General features: G+C 38.3%; 1 protein-coding gene across 1 annotated transcript in view; it reads left to right on the top strand.

The window, feature by feature from the left end:
* The window catches only part of LOC142624480 (uncharacterized), a 29,399-nt gene extending 11,479 nt beyond the window's left edge, over positions 1–17,920 (top strand). The window contains exons 14-36 of the mRNA XM_075798053.1: positions 6–200; positions 284–327; positions 615–671; positions 910–1,006; positions 1,117–1,289; positions 1,423–1,636; positions 1,750–1,875; positions 1,996–2,085; positions 2,840–2,956; positions 3,112–3,192; positions 3,413–3,520; positions 4,052–4,221; positions 4,597–4,675; positions 4,778–4,852; positions 9,167–9,264; positions 9,350–9,457; positions 10,076–10,133; positions 10,261–10,491; positions 10,619–11,966; positions 12,067–13,373; positions 13,541–14,698; positions 15,583–16,602; positions 17,282–17,920. Of these exons, the coding sequence (XP_075654168.1) occupies positions 6–200; positions 284–327; positions 615–671; positions 910–1,006; positions 1,117–1,289; positions 1,423–1,636; positions 1,750–1,875; positions 1,996–2,085; positions 2,840–2,956; positions 3,112–3,192; positions 3,413–3,520; positions 4,052–4,221; positions 4,597–4,675; positions 4,778–4,852; positions 9,167–9,264; positions 9,350–9,457; positions 10,076–10,133; positions 10,261–10,491; positions 10,619–11,966; positions 12,067–13,373; positions 13,541–14,698; positions 15,583–16,602; positions 17,282–17,410 (7,083 nt within the window). The 3' untranslated portion in view covers positions 17,411–17,920. The remainder of the gene's footprint in view (positions 1–5; positions 201–283; positions 328–614; positions 672–909; positions 1,007–1,116; positions 1,290–1,422; positions 1,637–1,749; positions 1,876–1,995; positions 2,086–2,839; positions 2,957–3,111; positions 3,193–3,412; positions 3,521–4,051; positions 4,222–4,596; positions 4,676–4,777; positions 4,853–9,166; positions 9,265–9,349; positions 9,458–10,075; positions 10,134–10,260; positions 10,492–10,618; positions 11,967–12,066; positions 13,374–13,540; positions 14,699–15,582; positions 16,603–17,281) is intronic.
* The last annotated feature ends 339 nt before the right edge of the window (positions 17,921–18,259 follow it).

Raw genomic sequence — 18,259 nt, 5'->3', positions numbered from 1 at the left:
ATTAGGATGCCAAATCAGATCGTGTTAAGCAACTTCTCAAGGAGACAGAGAAATATCTTCAAAAGCTTGGATCCAAGCTACAGGAGGCAAAGGCTATGTCAACACACTTTGAGCATGATATGGATGAGACAGGAGCTGTGGGTGTCATTGAGAAGAGTGAGAGTATTTTTGAAAATGAAGATGAAAGTGATCAGGCAAAGGCAAGTGTGTTCTTTGTTCACTTTATTGAATTTATATTAAATTAATCTTTACTAATTTTTGTTTTTGAATGTTCGCTGTGCAGCACTATATGGAAAGCAATGAGAAGTACTATATGATGGCTCATAGGTATTAGTGTTGTTAAATATGTAATGCTTTGCACTGTCACTAGCTTAATATTTGACGTATAATGTTATTAGATATATAATGCTTTGTACTCAATATTTGATTATATCAGTTGGGAATATTCCTTCAGTACTGGCTGAAGGCAGCCTTCAGTTACCTATTCATTTTTCCTTCTGTCTTAATGAAATCTGGATGACTTGAGGCCACTGATTTAGCAATTTCTTTTCTTAATTAATTTTTTGTTTTTATGCTCTTGGCAAAAATCTGATAATGAATGTTGGTTGTTGCAGTATAAAAGAGAACATTGCTGAGCAGCCATGTTGCCTAAAGGGTGGAAAACTAAGGGAGTAAGTTGAATGTGCATTTATTGGAATTTCTCTAATTATCAATATATCTTATGTTGGTTTTTTTGGTAATTTTTTTAAAGGATGGTTGTTTCCTGTCATTTTTATTTGATATTATACACTTTTAGTGATTTATTGACTGGTATTATCCACTTTATCTTGTCAATGTGTGAGAACAAGTATGCTCTTTGCTGTCTTTCTTGGGTTTGAATTCTTAATGACTGCAGTTTTTGACTTTCAGGTATCAAATGAATGGCCTAAGGTGGTTGGTTTCACTATACAACAACCATTTGAACGGAATTCTGGCTGATGAAATGGGCCTTGGTAAAACTGTCCAGGTATGGCTTGCTTCTGAATCTGTCATACTCTGGCAGGAGTCTATATTCTAGTTTCTTGTTACACAGCCTCATATTTTTTTATGTTAACAATTTAACTTTTGGGTTCGTAGGTTATTTCTCTAATTTGTTACCTTATGGAAACCAAAAATGATAGAGGGCCCTTTCTTGTGGTTGTGCCGTCTTCGGTTCTACCTGGATGGGAGTCAGAAATTAACTTCTGGGCCCCTGATATTCTCAAAATTGTCTATTCTGGGCCTCCAGAGGAGCGGCGGAAGCTATTTAAGTAATTACTTTTGAACATTGAACACTGACTGGTGTTTTTCCTTTTACCCTTGGTTTTTTGTTTTTGTTTTTTGGTTTTTTATTTGATCTTTTGTTGTTCTATTTGTCGGCTCAGCTGTTCCTTCATATTGTAGGGAAAAAATTGTTCATCAGAAATTTAATGTCCTTTTGACAACATATGAGTATCTGATGAATAAGCATGATAGGCCGAAGCTAAGTAAATTACACTGGCATTACATTATAATTGATGAAGGCCATCGCATAAAAAATGCTTCTTGTAAATTGAATGCGGACTTGAAGCACTATCAGAGTTCACACAGATTGCTGTTAACTGGAACTCCACTACAGGTAAGAGGCTATTCTTTTTCATGCCTTTCTTTAATTTATTGTTCTTACTCTCATTTTTTCAATAATATAAGAAACATGCTTTATCTAATTTCTTATCTTCTTTTTTTATGTAGAACAATCTTGAGGAATTGTGGGCACTACTTAATTTCTTGTTGCCTAATATTTTTAATTCATCTGAGGATTTTTCTCAATGGTTCAACAAACCGTTTCAGAGTAATGGTGATAATTCAGCTGATGAAGTAAGCATGAACTTGTTCTGTTATTAAGACATTGATGTTATTCTCTCTATTTTTAAAATTATAGTGTCATAACTCATTAATCTCTAAAAACTCTAATTGCTGATGATGCATTGTGACTAGGCCTTGCTCTCCGAGGAGGAGAATCTTTTGATCATAAACAGGCTTCATCAAGTTCTACGGCCATTTGTACTTCGGAGGCTGAAACACAAGGTGTTTAATACGATACTTTGTGCTCAGTAATCATATTTACCTTTTAGGAAGTTCTCTAAGCACATATTGATGTATTTGGGTTCATTCTTGTTTCTGAAATAGTGCAGTGTGTCTCTGTGGCTCTAGTAGTCCTGATTCTTGTAATGTAGTTTTACATCTCAGTGGAAATAACTTCTCAGTGAACAGCACATAACATATGCACACATAACATATGCATATCTATATGTTTAGTTGTATGTATGTATGTGTGTGTGTATATATTGCTTTTGGATTTATGGTTGGGATTTTTTCCTCCAGTGTCCTTGTCAATGTAATACATTCTCCCAAAGATCTTTGTGGTTAGACCTTTTAACAAAAGCATTTTGCCATATCTAGGACACTGACATAAATGTGTAAAAAAAAAAAGCAGTGGTATTAGATTTCAGTTTGTTCTGTTCTGATGTCTGTGGAGTCAGACCCAAACACTGTAACATTTCGTGAGGGTATGATGATATGGTTGTTCAAAATTGATATATAAATTTGCCATATGTTATGATCTTCTTGATCAGTTAATATGAGTTATATTTCCAATTATAACTGGGCTTATTAGAATGTTTTTACTGTTTTCACTTAAAACTTATTACATATAAGGGCTTAGGAAATAATTTTGAATAGTGTTTCCTTTTTTCGCTTTTTAGACGTTAATTTAAAATTATTTAGTTAGGCCATTCTCATTTGGTAATGTTCTTGTGTCCTAAAATATGTGTTTTGGTAGGTTGAAAATCAACTGCCTGAAAAGATTGAGAGACTTATAAGATGTGAGGCTTCTGCGTATCAGAAGCTTTTGATGAAGAGGGTGGAAGACAATCTTGGTTCAATTGGAGCCTCAAAGGTTTCCTTTATAGTGCATTATATTCTCAATTCACTTATTTACCCCCCCCCCCCCCCCCCCCCCCAATTTTCATGTTGATTTAGAAACTCTTATTGACTAATTATTTTTAGGTTACTATAATTATGTTCTCAACTTTGAAGGCTCAAATTTTTCAGGCTCGATCTGTGCACAACTCTGTTATGGAGCACCGTAATATATGCAATCATCCATATCTTAGCCAGCTTCATGCAGAGGAGGCAATGCTCTTTACTAATCCATTGAAGTTCTGGCTTGTTCTCAGAAAGAATGAGGGAAGGGTGAAGAATAAAGTTCAAGAAATGGCGTTTTTTGCCAATCTTTGTCTGCACTTCCCTTTCCTTCATTCTGAGAGGCCAACCAAGGGTTGAAGCTCTTAAATTTTATTCTCTATTGTTCGCCTACGTTGGTTTGGCCGTAACGTTAACTTTCCTTTTGTAGGTTGATAATTGGATACCCAAGCATTATCTGCCACCAATTATTAGATTATGTGGGAAGCTTGAGATGCTAGATCGGTTACTACCCAAACTAAAAGCAACAGATCATCGGGTATGATATCTTAAAAATGTTTCTTGCTATATAAATTATAATAGCTGGGAGAATTTGATGTTTGATGAATTTTTATAATTGCTTTAAGGGATTGCAGTTTATATCTTACTACTGTTATTTTTAAAAGTTCAATAACCATTTTATATATTCTTCATGAGGCTCTTTCATCATGCTTTTGCTGTTAATTCCCCCCATCACCCTCTTAAGCTCATTCTCAATATTCAGGATCATTTATATTTATGATGGTTAACTTTAAGGGGTGTTGACACACGCATTTCTTGCCTCAGCATCAGTAATTTAGGCTTTTTGTGCCTTGAAACATATGCTTATTGATTGTTCTATTATGTTCTTTTTTAAACCAGTCAATTTGCATTTGCTGTATTATGTGCATGCTTGGTTTCCTTTTATCTATCAAGTACTTTCTCTTTTTATTACAGTTGCTTGTAAGTATTTTAAATTTTGAATATGATATTGTGCTAGAAATCAATGCTTTGGGATTTATGGCTCTGTCTGGAACTTGTAACATTGCAGGTTCTTTTCTTTTCCACAATGACTAGGCTGCTGGATGTTATGGAAGAGTATCTCCACTGGAAGCAATATCGATACCTTAGGTTGGATGGGCATACATCTGGGGGTGACCGTGGTGCCCTTATAGACAAGTTCAACCGACAAGATTCACCCTTTTTTATATTTCTACTCAGGTAATATATGATGTTGGAACCTGTGAGAGCCTGCGTTTGACAGACCTCACTTGCAGGCCTCATGCCTGATTCAGTATGGCTGAAGCTTGTGATAGCAATTATGGGTTAGATGATTATCAGTTGCCTCTAGAGTTGAGCCACCTATATTTATATAACAACAAAAACAAAGCCCTACTCCCAAAACTTTGGGGGAGCTGCCTAAATATTCTTTCTATAAAATTTTGTTATTTTATACTTGTTTCATTGTTACTGTACCGCTGATGAACAGTGTCACCAATAATGAATTTGAATTACATAAAAAGCTCTGATGTACTTGCATGTGTTGGTAGCTTGTGCATGTTTATATTGTCACTGACATTAATTGTGTGGTTTTAGCATTCGAGCTGGTGGTGTTGGAGTAAATCTTCAAGCTGCTGATACAGTGATCATATTCGACACCGACTGGAATCCACAGGCAACATATAAATACTGTTAATTGATTTATTTTGTTGAGATGGTACTGTATAGTGGCGATCCTAAAGCTGGTTATTTATTTATGATTTTGATATGTTGTTAGGTTGATCTGCAAGCACAGGCAAGGGCTCATAGGATTGGCCAGAAGAGAGATGTGCTCGTTCTTCGATTTGAAACTGTAAGTAGTTTTCCCATTGTGTTATGTTGTTGAACTTGGAAATTTTTTAAGAAAGAACCAAAACTTGTTTTTTTTTTTGTTGGTTTTCTTTGGATGGGCCTGAGTGGTGGTAAGGGAGAGATCCGGATCACCAACTTTTGCCTTGTAAGGCATAGTTTCCTATCATTGTGCTACTCTTGGGGTTTTCTCTATCTTGAGCTATATATTTAAAGTTGTAGAGGCTGGATACTCAACTGCATGAGACTGTATTTTTTTATTTATAAAAGCATGAGTTTGGATTAGCTTTTTGCTGAAACTCTTATTTTCTATTTGCTGAAAGTTCAAAAGTACATTGCACCCAGAAAATGTGAGGCTTTAAAAAGCTGTACATAAACAAATAAGCTTATAGAGAGATGCTAAATGCACTATTACTAGTCTTCACATATTCAATTTCTGGATAAGTGATGAATGCCTTACCGAAATATAAATCTCTCATGACATAGTTAGGGTTAAAGACCCTTCCCCAAGTCATTAGCATGAATTCAACAAAGTTTTTATTTGCCGGTCTTAAACTTTACCCATAGGAGTACAGTAGTGTGCTTATATGGTCTACTAGGGACAAAACCCTAATCCAAATTGATTTGGGGCAAAGCTCATTTACTGAACTTGAAATCAACTTGACTCGAGGAAATTACTTAAAATACTAATAAGTAATAACCTAATTAGCTAATAAGGCCTAAATTAAAATCCAATGAACCCAATATTTAAAATGCAATTGACTTCTAATATAAAATAAAATTGTCTTTGTGCTCTTTACATCACTCTCCACTGGTTGGAGAAAACTTGGTCTTGAGTTTTGAAGTGTTAAGGATAAGAACTCTTGCACAAATTCTTGAAACATCTTTGGCAGCACTAAGAACAAAGAAGCTTTCTGGTCCAACGTAACAGTAAATTTCCACTTCATGCGTCATGGAGGGTTGATTAGTATCAGATACATTAAACTCATTGTTTAGAACATATGCACTGTCTAATTCTTTGCTCTCTTGTTGAGCTTTCTCTTGATCAAGCAATGGGAAATCTTCCTTCTCAGTGATAAGAAAGTAAGTGTGTCCACACGTCATAATAGAGAGGCATGGCTCAGTTTGAAATCATAAAGCTTAACCAGAATGAGAAATTGGTCTTCATTTTTTTTTTCTTAAAAAAAAAAAAAATCGGAAAGCTTGACTAAAACGACTTCAAATCTTCAATCTTTACTTATATTTTATATTCCTTGTTTTTAATTTTACTTGGAAATTAAAACAAAACACAAGTGTACAACATTATAATGGGTGTAAAATCCGACATGCAGTCAACCTTGACTTGGATAGGGACATGGCGGCACTGCATGTCGGCAGTTGTGGTGTGGCACGACCAGGTCCTGGTGTTGATGAGGTGAGTCTCCAATGTGATTGGACAGTACTTGCTTACTGAATCCATCCATAAACTTAGAACCTTGTAAACTTAGTAACAAAAGCGTCACAACATCCAAAGGTTGCCTTAGGGTTCTTAAGTAGGGGGTAAGGAGGAGGTAGTGAATGTGAGATTGGATGATCAACTAAATTTTGGTCCTTCATGTGCTGGAGTGAGGATGTCGTAGTTGTGGTTTAGTACACAAGGAGAAGAGGACAAGGTCAGCGGCAATGAAGTGATCTCTCTGGTATGGGCTTTGCAGCAGCACGACTCACAAGGATTGGGGTAAGGATGGCGACGGGCGTGCAGCAGTTAGGGATCCAAATCCCGATGGCATCATTTGCGATGGAGTGGCAGTGTTCACTTGGACTGGGAGTCATCCCAAATTGAGGTGGCATCGCTGATCTTGGTGGCCTCTAGTTAATCAAGGCGGTCTTGGTGTTTGTGTGTGACTTGCAATGGGCTAGGCAGCAGAACATCGATTCCTTTTTTGTTTTAAATAAATGGTTGATTGTGTGGTTTCGAGTTTTGGATGGGTGGGTTCACAGTTGCGGTGATTGAAGGTTTTGATGGGGTTGGGTTCAAAAGTTGCTTGCAAATATTTTGGTTCTGAGTTTTGGAATAGATTGAATTTTGCTCTAATACCAAAATTGATGCAAGAAAATGAACTCTTAAGGAATTATCGATGTTTTAAAATTCTTTTGCAGGAAACAAATAGAAAAAACCTAGAAATCTTTTTTTTTGATAAGTAAGAGTGATATATAAATATATACGAAAGGCTGCTCTATGCATGAAAAACATAGAGCAAACCTAGAAAAACAAGAGGAAGAAAGCAGAAAAACTACAAAAGAGAAAGGGAGCTAAAAAAAGAGGGAGAGAGTCACTAGTCGTGAGTCCCTAAGCCCTAGACCAATCAAAAAGAGACCCACTAAAAGAAGCAAGCAACTGATCACCGGTGCTATCCAAATCCTCAAAAGTCCGCCGAAAGAACCTAGAAATCAACACCAAGCAGGAATATAAAACCTAGAAATTAACATTTAGAGTTGTCTCAAATCAAAACCAAGCCAGTGGCATAAATTTTTTAATTATCCGTCATAAACTCTCCCCATTTTAGTACAATAGCGTGCCTGTATAGGCTATTACCTTTAGGACTAAACCATAATCCTAATCGACTTGGGCCAAAACACAATTATTGAGATTTGAAGATAACCTAAAAAATCTACGAAATAAAATTAAATAATAATAACCTAATTAGATGATAAGATCTAAAATAAAATTTAATGGACCAATAGTAAAAATATGAAATAAAACTAGATTAAAATATAAGGAAAGTAAAATGTAGGGGTCAAATGTCGCAATTGAAAGTTTGTGGAATAAATTGTAATACAGTCAAACCACAAAGTTTGTGAACTCTTCTTTGTGCTTCCTGCATCACTTTCTTGTTGCAGTAGAACCTCTAGCCTTACATCATTGAGCTCTTTATTTTTTGATAGATAACAAAAGTATTTATTAATAAAGAAAAAGCCAACCCGAGTACATTGGGGATGTACTGTGGGGGCAAAAATTAAGAATCAAAATTACAATGATCAAGCAAAACAGGGAGTCAAAAACAAGAAAAATGCGACAAAGCTATACTCCAATTTAGGAAAGTATGTAAGAAAAAAGACTCAATCTTTAGTAATGACCGTTCACATCCCTCAAAACATCATTGAGCTCTTGGATACACTTTTTATGCTGCACTTGATGGATGTCTTTTGGATTATAAATTTATTCATTGTTTTGGGGATTTGTGGAATATACTTTTTCTTGTAACTACTGTTGTTGTTACCCTTTGTTTGGAGGCTAGGTGGTACATAATTTTGGGCACGGCCTACGGATACTATAATTATAAACAGTCCTGATGAGACTAGGACACTGTAGTACTAAATTATATATATATATATATATATATATATATATATATATATATATATATATAAAGTTTGAATGACCCAATCTAGCCGATTAATCATTTACTTTTTTCTCTGAGAGCCTTATAATTTGACTGGCACTTCCTGGTGTTTCCAACTGAGACATCCAAGGTTCGAATAAAACCCCCCCCCCCCCCCCCCCCCTTCCTTTTTTCCTTTTAACTTGGCGAAGGTGGAGTGTTGTCCTGTACAAATGAATATTCTGTTCTCATACTGGCATGCTGCATTGCTCATATTTTAAAATTTTTCTTTACCCTGGGGTTTTTCCCTCATTTGAACTTTCTACTCCTAATGGCCCAAACTCATAACCTGAACTTATCGCATTGACTTAAGCGTATTACAAATTTGGAAATATTATGATTGCAAAAGGTTTTATCTATTCCAAACTTTTACCATCTCCTTGTGGAATATCTTTGGCCCTTCTTCCCCCTTTCCTATAAGTGGATAATATGTCTATAACGTTATACCTGCATTGCTTGTTACTTGAAGTATCTGAATATGGAAAAACAGTTAATGATCTGATTATTTTTTACCTGAGAGACTTTTAATTTTGAACTCCATAGCCATCACTGGATTCTAATAATTTCTTGGTTTTTCTGTGCATTTGTGAGTGGGAAAGTAAACAGAACTGCAGTATAAGCCTGGGTGGATGGCAAATAATTTCTGTTTTCATTTAATTGGCTATATTATTGTTTTGTTTGTTTTGAAAATGGGATGATATGGATTGTGGAACTAAATACTAAGTTAGAAAGGAGATATGAAGTTTTCAATGCTAGAATAATACATAAAATATGGTTTCTTCTAACTTTTTCTACATTTAGGTCCCTGGATTTGCAAGTTTCTTTTAGGATATGCTATTTTTTCCCAACATATTATTTGCTAAATTATCTTGAAAAACCACTTTTTCTGTAATTAGGTCCAAACTGTTGAAGAACAAGTCAGAGCTGCAGCTGAGCACAAACTGGGAGTTGCTAATCAAAGCATCACGGCTGGTTTCTTTGACAATAATACAAGGTAATTGGGACATTTTTAAGCTGAAGTTTGCCGCATAGCTTTCTGAGCAGTTCGAATTTGTTCATGACAATTTTTTTTATCATAGTGCTGAGGATCGAAGGGAATACTTGGAGTCCCTCCTGCGGGAGTGCAAGAAAGAGGAAGCTGCACCTGTATTAGATGATGATGCCCTAAATGATCTCATAGCCCGCAGGTAAATTTTTTTTGCAGTCAAGTGTTAGTTCTCTGTCTGTACTTGATTTTGATGCAACTTTTTACTGATGATGAGACAGTAGGGCTCTCAGGAGCTGTTATTTCTGCATTACCATCTATCTGGAACATGTCTATCATGGTTGAAAATGACAGTTAGGTGGTTGTGGCTGGAATTGCTTTCGATAAGTGTTCTTGATAGATTAATGTATCTTTCCCATTATTTAGCTACCCTCTTCAACAGAAGAACCCTTATACCAATGCACTGCTGGTATTTCACCATTGTATTCCATCCTAGCGTGATATACCTTTAAGTCACAAGCTGCCAGGGTCTATTATGGAAATAGCTTGCACATCAACTTAGTTTGGAAGCTTGGCAAGTGTAACAGAGTATTATGTTGGATTTGAATTTTAATGGGCTTAATAAGTTCTGTATGCTGTTTTTTTGCTTAATGGATTTGACTCTTCTGTCCTGCTTTTGAAATTATAATAGCCATCCATTTAAATTTGTTCTAACTGTTACCTCTCTCTCTCTCTCTCTCTCTCTCTCTCTCTCTCTCTCTCCTTACATCAATAAAATCCTAGTCCCTGTGAATGATTTAACATTATCTTGTATTGGCAGCGAGTCAGAGATTGATGTATTTGAATCTGTTGACAAACAAAGGCTGGAACAAGAGATGGTACGCACATATGCATTTGCATTGAGGCTGTCTGTGTCTTTGATTTTGAATTGCATATGAATGCTTGGATATTAGAATGGCTGCCTGTCTAATGTAGCGACTTACTAGAACTTCTAAATTTCTGCAGGCAACATGGAAGAAGTTGATATGTGGACAGGGGATTGATGTTTTGGATCCTGTACCTCTGCCGCCTTCTCGCCTTGTAACAGATGATGACTTGAAAGATTTTAATGAAGCAATGAAGATATATGAAGTGCCAAAGGCTGGGGAAGTATCTAATGTGGGGGTAAAGCGGAAAAGTGAGTATCTTGGGGGCCTTGATACTAAACATTATGGAAGAGGCAAACGGGCAAGAGAGGTTTGTTGGTTGTTTGATACGCATTATTTGAGCATGTGCTCCTTGCAATTTCCTGCCTGCCTTTTCTTTTGTGTGTATCCAATTGATTGAAGATTTTCATTTTTAAAAGTTGGTTTTGATGTTGTAGGTGCGTTCATATGAAGAACAATGGACAGAAGAGGAATTTGAGAAGATGTGTCAGGTCGAATCACCTGATTCTCCCAAACCAAAGGAAGAAGGAAAGGAGACAAAGTTGCCAATAGAGGCTAGTAGATTTGTGGGGCCTGTTGGTAATGATGAACCTGCTCCAACCCCAACCCCAACCCCAACCCCAACCCCAACCCCGACTCTGACCCCAACTCCAACCCCAACCCCAACCCCAACTCCAAACCCAACCCCAACCCCAACCCCAACCACACTGCCCCCACCTCCCCCCCCACCACCCGCTGTGGAGCCTCCACCTCTGCAACAAAGCAAAGAGGTAACACCACCTTCTAAGCGGGGCCGAGGAAGGCCCAAAAGAACAACATCTGATAAACCGCCAGCTGCCACGGTGCCTCTAGCACCTTCTGGACCTGGCAAAGCGGATATGGGGTTACAGAAAGGGACAGTGTCTACCAATACTACATCTGGTCCTGATTCTTTACCCAGTCCTATTAATGTGAAGAGTGTCAGTGGAACTTTGCCTCAGATGGGTGTAGGGATTGCACCTAGCTCTCAGCCTGTCACTATTTTACCTTCTGTTACTTCTGGCTCTGAGTTGACTTTTGCTTCCCCTTCTGTACCCATTAAAGCAAAAGGACAAGGTCGGAAAACTAAAAGTGAAGTGGAAGCACCCAGGCGTAGGGGAAAGAAACAGGGAGTGGAATCACCTGCTGTTCCTGGTGGTTTAGTTGGCCCTGATTTAAAACTAAATGAGCAATCACAGAATAAACCCATGAATCCATCTGGGAGTCAAGCCATTGCCATGAGTGGAAGTGTTTCTGACATACCCACTGCCCATACTCCAGATTCTTTGCCGGGTTCTGCTGCTTTAAAATGTACCACTGTAACTGATCAGCATTCTGGTATAGGGATTGCTTTGAATCCTGAGCCAACCCCTCCTATCCCTTCTGCTTCTCTAGTTTCTCAATCCACCCCTCCTTGTGCTTCTGTACCAATGCCAACTAAAGGGCAAACTCGAAAGACTCAGGGTGGAGCGCCCCGGCGTAGGGGAAGGAAACAAGCAACAATATCGCTTGCTGCTCCAGATATGCTGGCTGGTCAGGATTTGAAACCAAAAATGCATTCACAGGATAATTCTGGTGATTTAGAGCAGAGTAGAAAGGAGAATGATACTCTGGAAATGACAAATGTTGCCCGGGAGCAAGTATGTCATGCACCCAATGGTGTACCCAGTCAAGGTAAAAAATCAAATGAACAATCAGATAATTTAGCCCAAGGCCAACAGACGATAAATTCATCAACATCGCAAGAAAGCGCTGCCAGATCCCCAGGTAATTTCAACACGTTTAAAAGTTGATGAAATTTTTGCACCACTGATATCAAAGGATGAATTTTTGTCTATAGAAATTGAGGAATTTCAAACTTGTACAGGGCCTGCCTTGGGAAAAATTCAAGATGCTGTTGCATGTGAGAAGCAATATGTGACACTGGAGATTTCACCTGAAAATGCCTCGTCAAAACTGAAAATTAGTGAGCTTTCAAGGAATGAAGCTGAGGTTGTCCCGAGTGTACCTGTATTAAGTAAGACTGTCATTGAAGCGATAAAAAGCCATGAAATACATCCAGTTGTGTCAACCTCAAATGCTGCAGCTCCTGTTTTATGTCCTCCACCTGATTCATTTTCTGGCTCTTCTCCTGTGGAAGGCATCAGTAAGACTCTGCCTAGTGTTGCTGCCAAGATTGCTCCTAGCTCTCAGTCAGCTCATCCCAACTCTTCAGTTGCCCCAGTCTCTCAAGCTATCCCTCCTTGCCCTTCTGAACCTATTCAAGTCAAAAGGCAAGGTCGTAAGACTCCAGCCAGAGCAGAGCCACCCCGGCGTAGGGGAAGGAAACAGGCTGCAGTAATACCTGCTGTTCCTGATGTTTCAGCTGGTCAGGATCCAAAACCTAGTCTTCAATCACAGAACAGATCTGGGGATTCATTGGGGACTAAAACCATTGGCCTTAGAACAAAGCAAGGGACTGATGCGCAGGAACTGACGAATGTTATTCAAGCTCCAGCAGCTGATGCCCATTTACCTGGTGGTTTAGTAGGTCATGATCCAAAAAGAAAAGAGCGATCGGCCAATGCTGCCCAAAATAAGCAGCCAACCAGCTCAATAACAAAGCTTGATGGTGGTGCTGGAACTTCAGATAAGACTTCTGCTTTAGGCCGAATTCAAACTGCTAATATAAATGACGTTGCTCGTGTGATGAAGGAGGTCTTTTCGTCAACTTGTACATCAAAAACTAGAATTGTTGAATCTATTGGAAGTGAAGGAAGGGATGCCCCAAAAGCAGCTGTATCAGTTAAAACCTTAGTGGAGGTGGCCAAAAACCAGAGTTCGGAGGATAAAGCCTGTTCAGCTCTGCAAACTATGGAAACAGCAGCTCCAGCTTTTGGTGAAAAACAATCAGAGAGTAAAGCTGATGCCAAAATAGAACATGACAGTGCTCCTATTCTGAGTGAGCCCCTTGTTCCCATGACTAATATAGGCAAACCTGAAAGTAACTACGCTGCTGACTCTGTTGAAAAGGTGGAGGATTCAGGACAGATTTCTAATGAATTCACGCCAAGTAAAATGGAGAGCATTTCTACAGTTCCTCTCATTGGTGGCGAAAAAGATGTTGATCCTTGCCAGAAAGCACCTCTGGATGGTGGCCCCCCTGGGTTTAGCACACGGGCATCTTGTTATCAGGTAGGTTCTTTGTTGGTATGTCCAGTTGAAGTGGGGCTTGCTGTTGTATTTGATACTAATTATGTAAACAAATCTGAGTGTCTTTAAAAGATGCTCCAAAACCATGTTTATGTCTCAAATTTTCCATTAAGACTGATGTTTCTGTTAATCCTGGAACTACTGGGCAGGTTTCTAATGAAGACTCAACCATGCCAAGTAAAATGGAGAGCATCAGTACAGCTCCTATAAATGCTGGCCAGGAAGATACTGACCCCTGCAATAGAGGACCTGCAGATGCTGGTGAAAATCCTGGAACTACATCCGTTCCAACAAATCCAGAACATTTAGACATGAAGTCTCCTGTTACGAGTGAGAGTGGTTCTGGAAATGAAGCAGAGCCGTCTGTTAAAGAGCCGTTGGGATCTTCTAATGGTATTAACAGCCCTGAAGGTGTTTTAACAAAAGCAGATGATGTTGGTGATCATCCTAGAGTGACCTCACCTATTCAGCAAGCTCCAGATCATTCTGGCTTAGTAGTAGTTCCTGATGGGGTTGAGACTGGGATTCATTCTGGGAACAAAACGGAGTGCGCTCTAAAAGAGTATTCAGAATCTTCTCCATTTAATATCAGAAGCATTGGATGTACCACAAGTTCTATAACAGCTGATGATATTGGTGATCATCCTAGAGAGGCTACATCAATGTCTGTCTCAACAGATAATTCTAGTGTGGTCAAGTCTCCTGGTGTGACTGAGAAGAATTCTGAAGTTAAAATAGAGCCCTCCCCAAAAGAGTCTCCAAAATCTTCACCTCTTGAAGTTGAAAGCCTTGAAGGTCCCGCACCTCTTCCTGGAAGTCTAGAATCTTCAGGTGTTCATAATTGCGCTGGATTAGAATTAGACATGCCTTCTGTGGAAGCTAACGCTACTAAATGCTCTAGTGAAGCTATTGCTGAGAGCTTGGAAATTTCCCAAAAAGACATCAATTGTGGAGCTGTTGTTGGACCAGCTGATACTGCCACGAGGTGTGATACTATCCCTTCAGACGAGACTCCTGAGAAGGGCCAATTGGTTGCTTCATGTGTTGGCAGTGAAGATAAAGAGGACCCTATGTTGGAAACTGTGAACTCAGTTGTTGCTGAATTTAGTAATGCTGACAATCTAAAAGATCATGATGAAATGCCACTGCCACCCGAAATTCAAAGTTCTGAGGGTGGTGTTGAGGTTCACAATATGGAAGTGGACCCATCTGAGGGTCCTGAGAAGGTTCCAGTCAGCAGTTCTGTACCATTGGAGGATTCAAAGTGTCCTGAAGCTGAGATGGGTGATGCAATTGATGCTTCTGAGGTTGGTGGAATTTTGCCAGTTTTAGACCTATAAATCAAAACTTTAAATTCTTGTAAAATCGGTCTGAACTTGGTATTTTGATTTTGAATGCCACTAGTCTCGTCAAATTTAGGGTCTGTTTGGATACAGCTGAAAACTGAAAATACTGTAGCAAAATAATTTTTAAATGTGTAAATAGTATTGCGGGACTCATTTTTAATAAAAAGTTGCTGAAAAGTGCACGCACAGTATGCGCACACTGTGCGCACAGTGTGTTTGTCCCCTAAAGTCTGAAACGCAGCAGAATAAAAAAAAAAAGAAAAAAGAAGGAAAACGCTGAACGCGGCCAGCGTTCAGCGCAATCCAAACCAAGCCTTAAAATTATGGGAGTGGAATTATTTTAAGAAATCCAAGTCACTCCAGAAAAATATAGTAACTCATGTCATAATGAAGAGAGAAACCATTTTAGAGAATGAAAATTAAGTGTCAAAATTATATTTTATATTGCTTTTACTTTTAATATAACTAGTGTGTAACCTCGTGCATATACACAGAGATATTTAAAAACAATCACAATTATACACACACACATATAGGTAAAAGCAGAAATACAACTATTTTTAACAGAAAAGTTCAGCAACCAATATCTTTGCTGCAATTTCTACATATTAACTTTTAATATCATAATTTCCAAGCGAATAATAAAGCAATAAATATTAGTATATAATAAAAATCTAAGGCCTTATGATATATTTAAAAAATGTATTTTTATTAGGGATTTCTTTTAATGATTGGAAGAGATTTGAGCCTAATATCTATGTTATTCCTGACCCATTCATAGTTCTCCTAAGCCCCTTGGTGCGTTTATGTCACTGACTGGTTTATTGTTATTAACATCATGTCAGGCTGGTGGGATTTTGCCAGAAGAAAAGATATCTGAAAACATTGATCTGCCTTCATCATCCATAGCAATAGAGGAAACAGAGGTTAACACTTCCAATTTGTGTCCAGTTGGCAGTTCAGTTGCTCTGGAGGACTCAAAACAATTTGAAGCTCAAATGGATGCTGAAATGAATGTTTCTCAGGATTGTGGGATTGTGCCTGAAAATCTTTCAGAAGATATGGATGTTCTTCATTGTCCCTCAACTACTAAGGGTGAAAATATTGAGGGCTTGTCTGAGAAGGATCCAGTTAACAGCATAGTAGCAATGGGGGAATCAAATTGTTCTAAACCTGAAATGGATGATCAAATGGATGCTGTTGATAGCTCAGAAGCAGTGGATGAATCAAAAGGGTCTGAAGCTGAAGCGTACAAAAAGCTTGACGGATTATCTGATAAGGGTTCAATTAGTGGCTCAGCACCAGTGGTGGAATCCAAAGATTCTGAAACTGAAATGGGTGATCAAATGGTTGCATTTCAGGCTGGTCTGACCATTTCAGGAAATGCTGTATCAGAACATATGGATCTGCCTTCATCTTCTTTAGGGACGGAGGCAGAGGGTTTGCCTGAGAAGGGCCCAATTAATGGCTCAGTCCCACTCGAGGAATCAAAATCTCTTAAAGCTGAGATGGGGGAGAAGGGCCCATTTAGCAGCTCAGTCCCACTCGAGGAATCAAAATCTCCTAAAGCTGAGATGGGTGAGAAGGGCCCAATTAGCAGCTCAGTCCCACTCGAGGAATCAAAATCTCCTAAAGCTGAGATGGGTGAGAAGGGCCCATTTAGCAGCTCAGTCCAACTCGAGGAATCAAAATCACCTAAAGCTGAGATGGGTGAGAAGGGCCCAATTAGCAGCTCAGTCCCACTTGTGGAATCAAAATCACCTAAAGCTGAGATGGGTGAGAAGGGTCCAATTAGCAGCTCAGTCCCACTTGAGGAATCAAAATCTCCTAAAGCTGAGATCGGTGATAGTATTGATGCATCTCAGGTTGGTGGGCTACTGCCAGATATTAATGTTATTTATAACTAAATGTCTGATCTTTGTATCTTGATTTTAAAAGCCAGTAGGCTTTGTCTCTCCAAGTTATTGGAGTAGACCCAGTAACTGGCTCTGACAGGTGGAATTAGTTGTTGAGGCAAGATCAAAGGTATCTTTGAAGGTGTTATATATATATTGGGGAGGTTATGGTAACAAATCCAAATCAGCTCACAAAAAAAATATATAACTCCTATAAAAATGGAGAGCTAAATTGTTTCAGAGGGTGAAAATTAAGCTTCAACTATGTATTGCTTCAATTTTTAACACGTTTAGTTTTTTTTTTCCTCTTCTTTTCTTTTTTCCTTCCATTTTTAGAAAAGAAGTTCTTGCCTTAGCATCTTCTTTTTATGCAGAAACTATCAGTATCTTAAATTTACTAGGGAAGAAAATGAGAAATAAATATTCACTCATGATAAAATGCCTAAATGTACACAAGAAAAGTGATCATTATTTATTGCTTTTGTTACTTGAATTTCTATTTTATGAATTTTTCCCCTATTAATCTTGATAAGATTTGGACCTAATATTCTCAACCACATTCGCTCAGGCTCCTCTTTTTTTTTTTTTCTTTTTTTTTTTTTTTTTTTTTTTTTTTCAAATACTAATTTGTTTTGACTAATAATCTCAGGTTGGAGGGATTTTGCCACAAGAAGATATATCAGAAGATGTTGATCTACCTTCGTCTTCCATGGTTGCCGAGGTTGCCGAAAAAAATGTTGACGACTCCTCTGAATGGGTCCAGTTGGAAGCTCAATAGCACTGGAGGAATCAAAAGGATCAGAGGCTGAAATAGTTGATCAAATGAATGTTTCTCAGGTTGGTGAGATTGTGTCAGGAAATGCTTCAGAGAACGTGGATTTGCCTCAATGTTCATCAGCAACAGAGGGTGAAAACATGGAGGGCTTGTCTGAGAAGGAACCAGTTGGCAGCTCAGTAGCAATGGACGAATCAAATAATTGAATAAATGGTTCTCAGGTATGTGGGATTGCGCGAGAAGAAAATATATCAGAACTCAGAAGACATTCATTTGCCGGTGTGCTCGTCAGCGATGGAAATTGAAAATGTCAGAAGACTGATCCGGGAAGGTTTTTGCTGATAGCTCAACAGTGGATGTGAATCAAAAGGGTCTGAAGCTATAGCATGTATAGATGTAGAATCTTCTTGTACAGTTTGTTATAATTTCCTGATAATGGTAACTGGTTCTAGAACAGCTGGATTACACAAAATGGTAATTAAGCCTTGAAATGAAGCCCAATTTACCTCTGAATAATGTTTGCATGGCAGTACCCATCTGAATGTGTTTTCTTAGTTGGGTCCACCGTTGCACACCCGTTGAGTATAATACGTCTGCTAACAATAACAAGAGAGGCTCAAAGAAAGTCGAAGACTGAAGAGTCCTCCATCATTCCTAATCATTACTAATTTAGCTTCTTTGGTCTGGGCTTATCTTGTTACTTCCCCTAGCCAAAGTTTCTGAGATGACTTCTTGCCTTATCTAGGGTATGACTCACTATTTAGAAATTAGAAAATTTTTTTTCCTTGCTAACTTGGGTGTTCAGAGCTCTTTCGAACTGACTATTTCTTTGGGTGTGTAGTCCTTTTGTCT

This window comes from Castanea sativa, chromosome 2 (genome assembly GCF_040712315.1).
Source record: "Castanea sativa cultivar Marrone di Chiusa Pesio chromosome 2, ASM4071231v1".
NCBI lineage: Eukaryota > Viridiplantae > Streptophyta > Magnoliopsida > Fagales > Fagaceae > Castanea > Castanea sativa.
The sequence above is the reverse complement of the archived record's forward strand: the minus strand, read 5'-3'. Positions and strand labels throughout refer to the sequence as shown.